The 13,595-nt window shown below is 38.4% G+C and overlaps 1 protein-coding gene across 2 annotated transcripts; it reads right to left on the bottom strand.

The window, feature by feature from the left end:
• Positions 1–587: 587 nt before the first annotated feature.
• QRT2 (Pectin lyase-like superfamily protein) lies at positions 588–5,332 on the bottom strand. Of its 2 annotated transcripts, none has more exons than XR_016078714.1 (10): positions 4,897–5,332; positions 4,590–4,721; positions 4,309–4,476; positions 4,180–4,200; positions 3,826–4,033; positions 3,650–3,731; positions 3,385–3,493; positions 2,615–2,731; positions 2,089–2,492; positions 588–798 (listed from the first exon to the last, which is right to left on the bottom strand). XR_016078714.1 is itself a non-coding variant. In XM_088891985.1 (10 exons), the coding sequence occupies exons 1-9, from the start codon at positions 5,215–5,217 to the stop codon at positions 2,277–2,279; spliced, it is 1,374 nt and encodes a 457-aa protein (XP_088748111.1). In that variant the 5' UTR covers positions 5,218–5,332; the 3' UTR covers positions 588–798; positions 2,261–2,276. The 2 variants fall into 2 exon arrangements, 1 of the variants encoding a protein (XP_088748111.1); XM_088891985.1 differs by having other exon boundaries at positions 2,261–2,492.
• Between the last annotated feature and the right edge of the window lie 8,263 nt (positions 5,333–13,595).

Raw genomic sequence — 13,595 nt, 5'->3', positions numbered from 1 at the left:
AGCAAAACTAGTTCAGCTGCTTTGAAGAGAGGCTACAGCAAACAGCCACCCTTCACTGACCAGTAGGCGCAGGGGCAGGGGCAGAGCCAGGGGGTGGCAGAAGGGAGCCACAGCCCCCCCTATGCGTTCACAACTCCCTATAAATTTATTTAAGTTTTACTTGTATTTTAGCCCCTTTATTCATGTTTTCTAACTTTTGCCCCCTCCCCTCTTTTCCATGTTTTCTAGGTTTTGACCCCTCTCAATAAAAAAACCTAGCTCTACCCCTGGGCAGGCGACAGCTGATTTGGGCTCTCCGAATTTTCACAGAACATAGCTTATAGGCTGTCTGTATGAAACCCACCTCATAAAGCCAAAAGCTGTGCAGAGACCTACCAAACGTGCAGTAGGTTTTTATTCTCTAACACGCATGATCAGAACCATGAGCAGAATAACTAATGACCACCCTTCCATTATTAGCTAGAATGGCGTATCCCATATTTTGAAATTTGGGTTTCTAATCAAAGAGGTCGTCCATATGAATTCTTCCTTCTCTTTAGTGCATTTTTCTTAAGAATGCATTTGGCTGATGAAAAGTAGATAAATCATTCGACAACAACATCATAACCTCGATTGTTGATACTTGATAACATTACAAACTAAATATCACACATCCAAACACACACGTTAATAGATAGCAAGCCACTCCTATGTATATGTTACTTGCAAGTAAACAATCCTTACTACAATCAACACAAATCAACATATAACATATCAAGTAGTTTCTCCTGTTGCTCCTTATTGGCTCAGTAGTTTATCCTGTACAACGTGTAAATTAACCAAAATTAGAGGAAATTTTCAAATATGCATGTTGTATTCTTTAAGAAACATGTCAAAATGTGTCTGTGAAAAGAAACACACATGAAACACATCTAAGGTTGTGTTTGGGGCTCGAAATCCCTTCTATATATGGGAACACTTCTTCATGGAAGAACTTAACAATCATGGTAAGTTATATATTTTTGTGAGAACATATTTAATTTATACTTCAATAAAGGTTTGAGGTGCAAATTAAATATTAGTCGTTTAGGCTCAGTTTGAAAGAAGTACAAATACAAATATGTAGAGTGTAAAACCTTGTATTTTATATTGTTTTGTATGTATTTATATTATATATATTTGTATTCGTACTCCTTCCAAACTGAGTCTTAAAAAAATTATTAAAAGGACTAATTAATATTACATTCTCAGCAAGCCAGAAAGTAGAAACATAAATTTTATGGTTTCAACTTTTGAAGCTCTAACATCCACAGGAGCACTTATGATCTGTAAATTCAATATCAAATACCACAGAATCACCGCCCAATGGAATCTGGACTCTAGAGGGTCCTATGCGAATGACACTGATACTATCCATCTTTTCTCTCTCTAATTATTTTCTTCCTTTGAGTGAATGATGTTGGCCATGAGGGTGTGAACTCAGATAATGATTTCTCCCCTCATGTCTTCTTCTGACAATCTCATTCTTGAGTGAACAGATGACCATATATAAGATGAGTTGGGCTTCTGTCTGTTTGAGCAGTCTTTACAGCCTTGCATTGGAAATATCTCCCTAATCATGTGCTTTATTTCATGGGAAGATATTCTGGATGCAAGGTTGCAAGAGGCTGTTGGGACGGTGTGAGCACGGACTTGCTCTGATTGAAGCAGATCTCATATAAGATGACCTTAAGAGCTAAAGCTATGTATCATATCATAATGTGTATAACGAGATCACATCTTCACCCTACAAGGGGCCGCCCCATAACGCCCCACAGCACATCCCCGTCGTGTATTGAGAACATCTCCAGATGATGACATCATCGGTTCTGGTATATCATTGGAAGATGTTCTTAATACGGCGGGAATGTGCTGTGGGGCGGCCCCTTGTGTATAACCTGCCAATTGCTAGCTTAACCTGATCAAAACGATACTAATTAATGTACCCCACCAAAAACAGTCTATGGATATGATCTTTTAGTGATGACTCATTAACCATTAGGATCATCAAATATATATATATATATATATAAACATAGTCCTATATATCTTTCATCTTTGGGCACTTACCTTGGGCGTCAAGTAATACTGGTATGAAGAAGTAGCTGGAGCCAAAAAGAAGAGGAACAAGGAGAAGCAAAGAACCCCATCACTAGCTATCATCTAATTTTCATCAATAATTAATGTATACATATATGGTCACACTGCACTAATATATATCACCCAGAGGCCAGTACATAACTTATCTTCTTCAGTTGTCAAGAGCAAGAAGGGGACACCGTCCCTACTTTAGTCAATTTAACGTTGTTGCATAGAGCTTTAGCTGTTCCCCCTTCTCTCACTAGACTAATGTCTTGCAGGAGAATCGCACTACATGGGTAGGTCTTGCTACAGTTAAAGTTTATAGCAATCGATGAAGCACTTGTTCCTTTGATGTTCTTGTACACCACATCTCTTACTTGCACCGCTGATTTCTGCCAAAACAGCCGAACCCAATCTGTCTTTGTTAGCCTATCATGCAGTAGGTATTGATGGGCTTTATATATAGCACTTTGCGTGCAGGATGGATCGATCTATCAGTAGTTAGAGTCATTACCTGTTCTTTACATGGCTCAGCTCTATCGCAGTAGTTCTGATCTATGATTATTGGATTGAAGACGTTGTTCATGGCAACGTTTTGGAACTTTATGTTGCTTGCACTTCCGGATCCTCCCTGCTCAGATTTGAATTAATGATACATGGTTAGAGAGGAAGTGCAAAGTAATTAATGACACTCAGTTCCGATCCGTTTCTAGTGTCTAGAAATAGTTGACTGTTCAAATTGAAAGTAGAGAAAGAAACATTTGTCACTTGTCACTCGGACAGGACCGGATGGTTGAACCAGTGGTCCAATGAGTTTTAGGTTTCCAGCTATTTGGGGGTTCTTATAGGCTGAATAATCTAACAGACCCATTAACCGGAACACCCTGATCCAGTGAGTTTTCCGGTTTCTTGTCTAGTCTGAGTCGCATTTGTTACAATTCTGGCTCATACCACCTCATTAAATAAAAACCTAACTGTATTTAAGTGTTTAGTCAACTTGACCTGGAAAAATTGAGAGAGAGAGAGAGAGAGAGAGATGGGTTTGACAAATAAAGATGAAGAGTGGAGAACGAGATGAGAGAGGGGGAGATATGGGTTTGACAAATAAAGATAAAGAGTGGAGAACGAGATGAGAGAGGGGGACACAAAAAAAGTAACACAATAAATCGCAAGGGTTTACGGTTGAAAAGGAATTAAAACATGTGAGACTTGACGAAAGGAGTGATCATTATTTTATGAAAGGTAATGGATATATTTGATAATTAATAATATTATAGGTCTTACCTGCCAAGTCTTGATTCTTACTCCATTTGTGGTTCCAGAGAGTTTGGCTCTATTTACTACTACATCCGAAACATGAGCTTCTGAATTGTCATCTCCCAAGCTTCCAATGCTGGACCCACCAAGAAAAATTAAGATCGATGAAGTAAGATTTGAGAAACTATCTATTTAACGAACCTTGAAAGTAGGAATGTTTTAGTTGAAGCTGTATAATATAATGGTGATCTCCAGATTAAGCAAGTTAACAGGTTGGTGTCAAGTAAGAGACCTGATTCCATGTCCTGGTCCACAGGTTATGTCCGTGGCTTCAACAGTTCTAGACCCACTTTCAATTGACATACAATCATCGCCTGCAGCAGATTGTGATTTCAGGTTACATTTAGGAACTGATCAACCTTTTCATTTAATTTGCAAATCATGTAGGAAGCTTGGACGTTGCCATACCTGTTCCAATGACAGAGCTCTTTATTTGGATGTTTTGGGTGTTTGTGATATGAATTCCATCTGTGTTAGGACTTTTCTCTGGTGCAGTTATCATGAGATTGGAAGCTTGGACGTTGGAACATTTCTCAAAGGAAACATGTATCTGCTGTGCATCTTTGATCCTCATATTTTTCAACCCCAAGTTATTGCAATTATAGAAGGTTACAGCCTGTTCAGGACAATTAAGAGAATTGAAGAACCTTAAAAGAATTGTAGCAGAGGAAACGAATTAATGTTGGAGCACAAAAAGATTGATGAAAGTTTAATTTTCAAAACTGAATTTCACCCATGCAGATCAGAAGCAGTTGAACATACCGTTGGTGCTTTCTTGCAAGGCTGCAAAAAATCCAGACAAGAAGTCAAGAAGAGTTAGTCCATTCACCAATATTAAGACAATTTGATTTAATAACTGAAATTGGAGAAGTTGTTTGATTAAGTGCTTACAAGAGTTTTGTTGATTTTGCAGGAAGACTGCCACCATGTCTTCCCATTTCCATTAATGGTTCCACCACCTTCAACCAGTAAATTTTTAATATTCTCAAAAATAAGCCAGTGCCTTCGGTCGTTTTTGTAGTCCAATTGATTGGCAGAAGCTTCAATTGTACCAGAAATCTGGTATATATGTATGTATAAATAAGTAAACAGAGAGTCTTAAATAACTGTGTTTGTAGAAAATTTGGTTTCTGAAGAAAATTAAAGGGTTGGTTAGCTTTTCTTAATTATACCGTTACTGTAACATCTGATTTGCAAGGACCCCAGAAGGTGACAGGCTTTAGAAGATAACTTTTGTCTTGGGGCACTACAAGAGTAGATGCTGATGATGAAGAACAAGCTGCCTTCCAAGCCTTCTTGAATGCCTGAATGGATCGAGCAAATAAGGCAGATAAATTTCACACTAAAAAATAAAAATGAAGGAAAGCCTCAAACTGCATCCAATATATAGCTCATTAAAGAATAAAGATTAATATAATTAATGAGACTTCAAGTTTCAATTTCATCAACATTAATTTGTGATTGAATTATGACACCTACCTCTGAGTCATCTCCTCCATCAGCCTTGGCCCCATAATCATCGACGTTAAACACTTGAGCTGAAGTTGACGGACTACCCACTTTAGCCAAAATCTCGTAACTAAGATTTTCAGGGTCATACTCGTTAAATCTCGCAAACCTATGCTCCAACTCTCCTTCTTGGTCATTGATGATGCCAAAGTATGTAGGATAGGCGCGGTGATCGTAACCAGAGGTTTCATCAATGAAACTAGAGAATGGGTCCTCTTGCAAACTTCTATAAAAGCAGGAAGAAAAGACCCACAGAATGAAAAGTGGGAGTAGGTGTCTCTGTAGAGCCATTATATCTCACTTTTTTAGCTTGTAAAAGATAGAAAAAACAAACTAGGAGATTTGGAAGATTGCTCGGATGTTAGAGGTATGGTGGTGATCCCATGTCATGATGAACTTGTGTATTTATAGAAAAGTGAGCATGTTTGTACAGGAAAGTTGTGAGAGAGAGTGAGAGAGAGAGAGAGAGATTTTTTCTACACAAAATTTTCAGGCTTGGATCCTGTTATCCATGATTCAGAAGTGTGGATTGAGCTACAAGAGACTGAGACGGAAAGATTTCCACACCAGTGGTCGCCAACTTTGTCCCACATTTTCTTCCTCTCTCTCTCCCCTCACAAAGGAAAAAAGAAGGGAAAAAAGAGTTAAAATAAATCAAACATGCATGCAAATTAACCAAATGACATGCATGGATAGATACACTCTTTCATAGTTTATACTTTAACCCAATTATCAACATAGCCTGATGGCCATTCTTCATATATACATACTTGTACATGTACATGCATGTATACATACATATATCCATGCATGAAAACATTCATTATTTGTGTATATGAACATGGGTTTTCTAGACATTAACATATATATGTCAAGAATACATGTTTCTCTATATCCACATGTGGGGTTTGAAAAGATATTATTTATTTTATCTTGTTTGGGATAAATTCTAGGCCATGTATAGGCTAATGGGTGACGTATTTATCTACACATACCCATGGCGTTACAAGGCACACATGCTTATGGGCATGATGTCAACGGGTGTATTTTGGTGGATTGAGTTAGGACTTAGGAATTCTCGCACTGTTTGGGTGATTATCTCATAGAGTAAGAAAGAAGAAGGTGAGTTTATGGTAAGATGGCATTTGCGTGTGCTTTTGGGATGAGAAAGTATTAGCATCACCAAACTTGCCGTGGTGTGTCTGGGAAATAGATGAAGAGAGATGGGTTTGGAGTAGAGTCGTTTGTGACTTAGGTTTGTTGCTCTAAGAGGCCTTGTCTTTGTCACATAATGAATGGTGAGACCTAAGAGGCAAGAGCATCTCCCACTCCTTTGATTGTCTGGATGGTCCTCCTTATTTATTTTTCTCTCTTTTCCTTGTGTCACATGACTGTGGTTGGGTAGTCTTAGGTCTCAAAATAACTACCCATATCAGATGGGATGGCATTGATGGATAGGAATTTTTGGTTTGTACATTTGGGCTTACTAAGCGCATTTGCCACGTGTTCGTTCAGATGATGAATGCGACATTGACACATGGGACTGTCTGAGGGAATTGTGCCGTTGTTATCTCTGGTTTTCGAGGTTACACGTGGCATCTGCATGATCTGATTGTTCTTAATTATTTTTGTTGAATCTATGGGTGATCAAGGCGTATAGAACATATATTGATTAGATATTTGCCTTAGCTAGTGCTGAACTACCTGAATCAGATAACTAATAGTTGGCTAAGAAAATCAATCTCAATTAGTGCTCTCAATTCCCTTTCATTGTTGTGATCTTCAGAACAAAGGATGAAGTATGTGATGAGTGTGGCACACTAGTGTAAGGGCCCAGGCCCATCCATTAAGTCACGGGCTTCAATTTCTTCTCAGGTTTCTAAGGGCCCTATGGAGAACCAAGCTGGCCCAAATTGGATGGGCCTATAAAGCAAGGACAACCATTATTGTTGTTACAAAGATTTGTTCTCAAGTTGCCAAAAAAGGAAGCACATATATAGGGCTCTATGGACGACCAATATTGGCCCAAACTACATGGGCCTAGGCAACCTCCACAACCCATTGCTTCAGCTTGGGCTTGAAGTGCTTTCTAACTCTTGGTCTCTATGTTGTTCCCCTGCACTATTTCAATTGTTCAGACAAGGTAATTATCAATGTTGCTTAGAGACATGGGATTCGAAAACATGCGATCACTTGCAAAAAGCAGAGGAGATAACATCTTTTCATGGAAAAGTTTCTAAACTCCAATTAAGTGGAAATTTGACTAATCTTAATCACACTCTGAAGGGATTGAGTCTTCTATTGCCTTAGAAATGACATAGCCACACCAGAACCGTTTGATAGGTATCAGCTGTATCCATGGGTCCATGTCAGCACTAGGTAGAACTTCCTTGTTGAACACTTACTTTCAAGACTGCTTTGATTATTTATAACTGAATGGCCCAAGAAAATCTACCACCGAAACTAATCAAAAGATAAACCTAATATGGATATGGTTGTCTAATTAGAAGAGTCCAATTAACGGGTCTTGTCTGTATCATGAAAATTACAGAGGCAAAAGGTCACCCAGTTAATAATACATGGACCTGTTTCTGCTTCTGCCACCTAAGTTTTTCTTCAGTAAATGAGTTCGTTAGAAGGTCACTGGGGAAATCCCACTTTATCAAAAGCCATTAAGCATATTTGGTAAAAAGTTCGGGAAGCCAAAAAAAAAATACTTACAAGAGCTGAAAATTTGATTTTCCAGTAAAGATATCTTAGGTAACTTGTCTGAAGAGGCTCAATCAGTGCAGAAGCACCGCCAAACACTCCCTTGGTTGGTTCATTAATGAAGTCTGAGGCTGTATTTCGTTTGGATCCCATATCAACTGCCAATTTTTGGAAACTTCTACTTTAGATGTTGTATTAATTGCCATTGTCAACCTTCCCCTCAACCCCCCTAAAACAATCAACACCAGCAATGTAACTTCTATGGTGATGATGACATGTGAAACTCAAATAAGAGAGAGAGAGAAAGAGCATCTTGTTCACTGGTAATGGTAACAATGATGGATGGTTGAAATCAAGAAGATTACTTGTCAATTGTCACCAACTGGTTTCCATCAATAGTGAACGAGATGCTGATGGTTACTGATAACAAGACTGCCACTCGGCTCTCTCTCCTTTGAATTATAGAGAAGCTCAGCACCGAGGGGAATTTCTCATCTTTGTCATCTACAGCCACGTAAGGTCACAAGAAGTGTACATCTGATCAAGATAGATCCTTGTGGGGGTGGGGTGAAAGATCAAGTGGCCATTGACCAGAGTAGGCTGTCGTTGGGCTTTGAGGCCCTGTTCGAAGAGATGGTCTGTTTAAGACCAAAAAGGTTAAGAAATAACTTTTTTTTTACCTTATTTCAGCATCTTTCCATCAGTTTCACATACAAAGAAGGGAGTCAAATTAAGGGTCATTTTGATAACTGAAATGGCTGAATTGAAAACCCATTGCTTTTAGTGAACTGAAGTTGGATTGATTATACAATACATTGGAAAATTATTTCCACGAAGCCACTTGAGCCGTTATCAAACAAGTCTGTAAGGCACTGTTTGACTGCATGTACTAAGATAATGTATTAAGATGAAGGATTTCCTGAAATTAATTTGCTATTTTTCCATGAAAAGCAAATTCAGCTTCCTGCAGAAAAGTGTGTATTAGTTTATTAGATGTAGGAAACCAAACAGAGGGTTGGTCGTGTTAATTCAAACATCACAACGCCCATACATTTCCCAACCTTTTAGTATGTCGTTCAAGTTTAATCCAAGGCGTACCAGGAAAATAAAAAAAAGGGCAAATTTCTTATGTTTAATTAATTGGTAAATTGTATCCTTATGTCTTAAACTATGGCTATTGTTTTTTACAATAGACATCGTCAGTAAGCGTTAACCGAAAAATTAAAATATCAAATTTATCCTTCACTATTCTTCAAATTTTCAAAACAAAACTCTTCTTTTCATGCCTAAGCCCGATAAGATGTTTACATGCATGTAAGGGGGTTGGGGGTGCTTTGCACTGATCCAGGACGGGGTGTGTGTGCGTGTACGTTTACGTGCGTACGTGTACACACCAATGCACAGTCTTTTCTGTTTCTTCTCTAAACATCCATCTGAGCATCAATCTTTGTAGTTCACTGAGACCTGATAAGTGAATGCACGCCTATCAATGGTCTGTGGGTTGTTTTATCTTGATGATCGATTTGCAATCACCCGGTTGTACTATAGGACTAAGTGGCACAACTCAACCCTCATCTCTGCAAGTTCTCAATTTCACAGTTCTGCAATGCTATAGGTTCGCAAATTGTCAGTTTGAAAAGCGATTATTGATAAGTTTTATTTTGCAAATCGATCATCAAGATAGAAACAGAGGGAGGAGGTATTAGGTACCAACGCTGATATCACGAGGGTCCCTATTCATGACCAGCCCGAAGACACCACCGACGATTCTCAGCCCTATTCAATGTCATGAGTTACAGTCGAAGGTCCCTGTGTGGGGTCAACATAGCCCTGTTCAATGGCACCAGCGCAAGTGTCCGGCACCAATGCCACCGCCAGCGTAGGAGAGTCAACAGAACGGCAAAAATCCCTCGCAACGGCCAAAATCCAAAAATCCCATATGCATCTTGTCCGTCGACGCCTGCAACACAGAATCGCACCGCACCCCTTAATAACGTTATTTCTTGAGAAAGAGAAACTCGACTATTATTCTTTTTTCCTTTATAGTTACATTATATGTTGCTGTCTTTTATTTTATTTGGTTAAAGCATCGAAGGACATAGATGATTCCTATTGGCTAGGATGGGTTCTTGGGAAGATGAGAGAGAGAGGTCGGAGGAGGAAGGGGGTGTCATGTTCTCTATTGCCTCAAAATGAAGGGGATGGGGTCACGGGGGTAATATTAGATTTAAAAAATTTTTGGATAAATTGACTGCACTCCATCTCAAAATTTTAAATTCAACTGCACACACCTACAACAATTCAAAATTATAAACACCTCCACCTATAATATTCATACCCAACAATTGGCATCAATTCGAACTAGCACCTATTCCAGCTGTAGAGTTGATGAGAACGATCTCCCTTAATAATTAGCCTTTTATGTTTATTTTATGCCCAAATGCACTCATAATTCTTATATTTTGGTTTAAGGCACGAAATGAGGCGCTAGGTGAGAAACAAAGCTAATCGGGTCATTTTACACAGTTTCGGCGCCGTGTGGTAGATTGAGCATAACTTTCTCATCCGGAATCTAATTGAGATAATTTAAGATGCGTTGGAAAGATAAGGAAAAATTCTACAACTTTTCTGTTTTGAGTTTGGATAGATTCGGACTGAATCGAGGTCAAAATCGGGTCCGAATTCTCTGCAACTACATTGGTGACGTGTTGAAGACATTCCTTAGCCTTGAAGCTTTCATCCGCGATTTCACGACTCTCCCACTCACACAAGAACTTTGTTTTATCTTATTTTTGAGTCTTTTTTGGATAAGTCAGATTTGTAGATTGACCTAGAGGAATTTTAGGAGATTTTGTAGGCTTCTCTTGGGGGAAGTAGATAAAAGGAGAAAACCCTAGAGGGAAGGCAAGCAGATTGGTAGAAGCCGAACCTCTCTTCTCATCTCTTCTCTTTTCTCAACCCCTCTCTTCTTGATTCTCTGATTTTCTTGGAGTTTTCACCATGACCATGTGTAGCTAAACTCTTGTACTTGGTCGAAGGAAGCAGAAGCCTCAGAATTCCACCAAACTGTGAGATCTAATTTGGTTTTTATTGTTTGATTCATGCTTTGGATGTCGAATGTTCTTCTATGTTTATGTCTATGATTGTTTCGTTTGATTGCTAGGAATGACTATTAGTTTATTATTCGTTACAATATATTGCTATATTAGATATCAAATCCATAATTGTTTGATCCCTCTAATCTGCGAAGCAACTAGGGTTTAATGATTTGTTGCGTCAGAAATTGTTAGATCTTAGGAAGAACACTCGACTGAATTAAATGCAACCGCTTGTGCTTGTGTTGTTTAGCTTCATCGATCTCTAATGTTTAATGTTATTGCTGGATTAAATCTTTAACACTTGTTTAGGGGTTGTTCAGTAGTAAGGGTTAAGAGGATCGCTTGTTTTCCGATTAACTAATATTAGGAAGATGCAGGAAAATAATTCCTATGATGAATATTCAAAGTCTGAATTGATTTATCTTTGCATCGATAAACAGTAGTGAAATTCTGATGGTAGATGTTATCCTAGACCAAGATTCGTTCTTTTGGTTAATTACAGCACTCTAAATTGCCTTGCTTCTCATTTAAATTTTGTCCTCTTTAATTCTGATTTTTTTTTCTTTTAAATCTGGTTTTCATTACATACCCCCCCCCCCCCCCTCCATCTTTGATTCACGTAGCACATAATTCAAGTTAGATACTCTCTGTGGTAACGATCCTTACTCGCACTACTGCATATAACTTTTATGAGTATAGGTTTTATTTTTGGGTGCCTACAACAGCACGCCAAGAATGCTAAGATTTATGAGGTGAATTGACCAATAAAAAACCCCAAAAATTTTTTAAAAGTCATGTGATGTCATGTGTGTGAGTTTTGATGAAATTGATGGAAATGATTCGGGTGAATCCATATCCGACTCAATTATAAACAAATTAATTTCAAATCAAACTTGAATGGCGTGCTGGTACGTGCAAAATTCATTTAATGGGTGCATTGGTGAAACATGCAGAAAAAGGTATGGTATGATCATCTTTGTGTAAAACAACTTGAAAGAATTCTACTTTGGCTGTCTAAAATTTCAGCCACCCAGTATCATCAGGGGTGGACACGAGCCTAGCGGAGCCGAATAATTGAGTATTCGAGCTCAGTTCGGTGGAAAAATGCAAGGCTCGGGGCTCGAGCTCGATTCAAATTAGAAATAGAAGCTTAAGTTCGTCTCGATTCTAAAATGGCTGTATTCAAGCTTGATTCGACTCGAGCTCAATAATGAACCAAGCTTATTTGAATTCGAATTCGAGCTTTCTGAAACACATAGAATTCATGGTTTGCTCCAGATTCAAGAACTTTGTGCTTTGTCTTATCTGAGCCAATTGATCAAGAACTTGATAGGTGAAGGGGCATTTGCACATCATCACATGTGTGCAAATGAAACAAAGATGACAAATTGACAATAAAAAGTCACATAACTATAAAGACTAAAAAAAACCTCAAACCCAGAACAAAATGAGAAGAAGACGAAGAAGAAAAAGCAAACCAAGATCTGTCCCTCTTTCACAATTTGAATAAGTTCTTAGTTCTGATCCTCGTCTTTGTCATGCCTCCGACATCCGTAGTGGATGACTGACTATGAGTGTGCATTAGAAATTAGCACTATGTGGCTATGTGAGGCTGTGGCCTGCGACCTATGGCTACGAGTTTCGACTGCGATCTGTGACTCTGCGAGAGTGAGAAATTGAGAGCTGCAGTGAGAGGCTGAGATTGAGAGATCGAGAGGACAGACTGATAGAGCCACAGAGGAGAGTTGGATTGCGAGAGTGAGAGACTGAGAGTTGTGGTGAGGTCTGAGATCGAGTGGTCTAGGTAGGTTGAATAAGGTAAGGGTTTTTCATTTCTAAAATTGCCACCATGTATAAGGGACCACGATTATAAAATAGTATCACCAATAAAATCTATTAAAAAGATATAAGCTTGTTAGGCAAGCCGAATTTCAGAATGCTCGGGCTCGACTCGATAATTAAACGAATATAATAAGAAGCTCGAATTTGGCTTAAAGCTCGATTTGAGCCGAGCTCGAATGGCTCGTGAAAATCTCGACTCATGTCCACCCCTAATCATCACTCCAACAAGAAATTCAATGTCTAGAATGGTTGAGACCACTACGATATAGGACTGCAAGTCGGGTTAGGTTAGGTTGGGTTGAGGCCAATCCTAAGTTCTAACTCCCAACCCTAACCCTAACCTAACCCGATCTATCCAACCCTATACCTAACTAAATTCCTTCAATCCTAACCCAACCCAATGCAATCCGAAGACAAACTTTGGGTTGGGCTGGACTCGAATTGGGTCCAACTCAACCTTCTTCACATCCCTTAAAATCTCATAGAATTTCTTAATCTCAGATCTTAACTCAACTTTCATTACATATATTAATCCTATGTTTTATTAGTATTTGCTTATTGATGTTTTTATTGGATCTTTAAGTACAAAATTCAGAAAAAAAAAGTATTCGAAATGACTATAATTTATTATGAATTATGACTTATAATAGATATGTTATGGCCAAATATATATATATATATATATATATATATATATATATATATATATATATATATATATATAAAAGTTAGATTCATAAATTTGAACCCTAACCTTAACCCGAACATCAATCCAACCTTCGAACCAACCCTGCCCAAATTACAGCCTTACTGCAATACAACTTAAATGGGGATCGTCAAGAAGATGTTTTATGATCAAATGGATAAAGATCGTTTTTTGAGTTACTTCCACTTTCTGGGTTGTTAGTCTATGCGGAGGGTGACTTGCTTCTGTTTAACAGACAGCTCGAAACAGGTTCGTTTGGCTTTCACATAAGCAGCCGTTTGGCATTAAGCCAATAACCACGGCTACTTATGATT

This window comes from Nelumbo nucifera, chromosome 7 (assembly GCF_055504915.1).
Source record: "Nelumbo nucifera cultivar China Antique chromosome 7, China Antique-T2T, whole genome shotgun sequence".
Lineage (NCBI taxonomy): Eukaryota > Viridiplantae > Streptophyta > Magnoliopsida > Proteales > Nelumbonaceae > Nelumbo > Nelumbo nucifera.
This window is presented reverse-complemented; position numbering and strand designations above follow the sequence as displayed.

Coding starts and splice junctions, on each gene's coding strand:
- QRT2 (XM_088891985.1), bottom strand. CDS start 5,217: ATGGCTCTACAGAGACACCTACTCCCACTTTTCATTCTGTGGGTCTTT. Junction 3,732..3,825: donor GAGCTCTGTCATTGGAACAG/GTATGGCAACGT, acceptor AATCTGCTGCAG/GCGATGATTGTATGTCAATT. Junction 2,493..2,614: donor CTGAGCCATGTAAAGAACAG/GTAATGACTCTA, acceptor CTGTTTTGGCAG/AAATCAGCGGTGCAAGTAAG.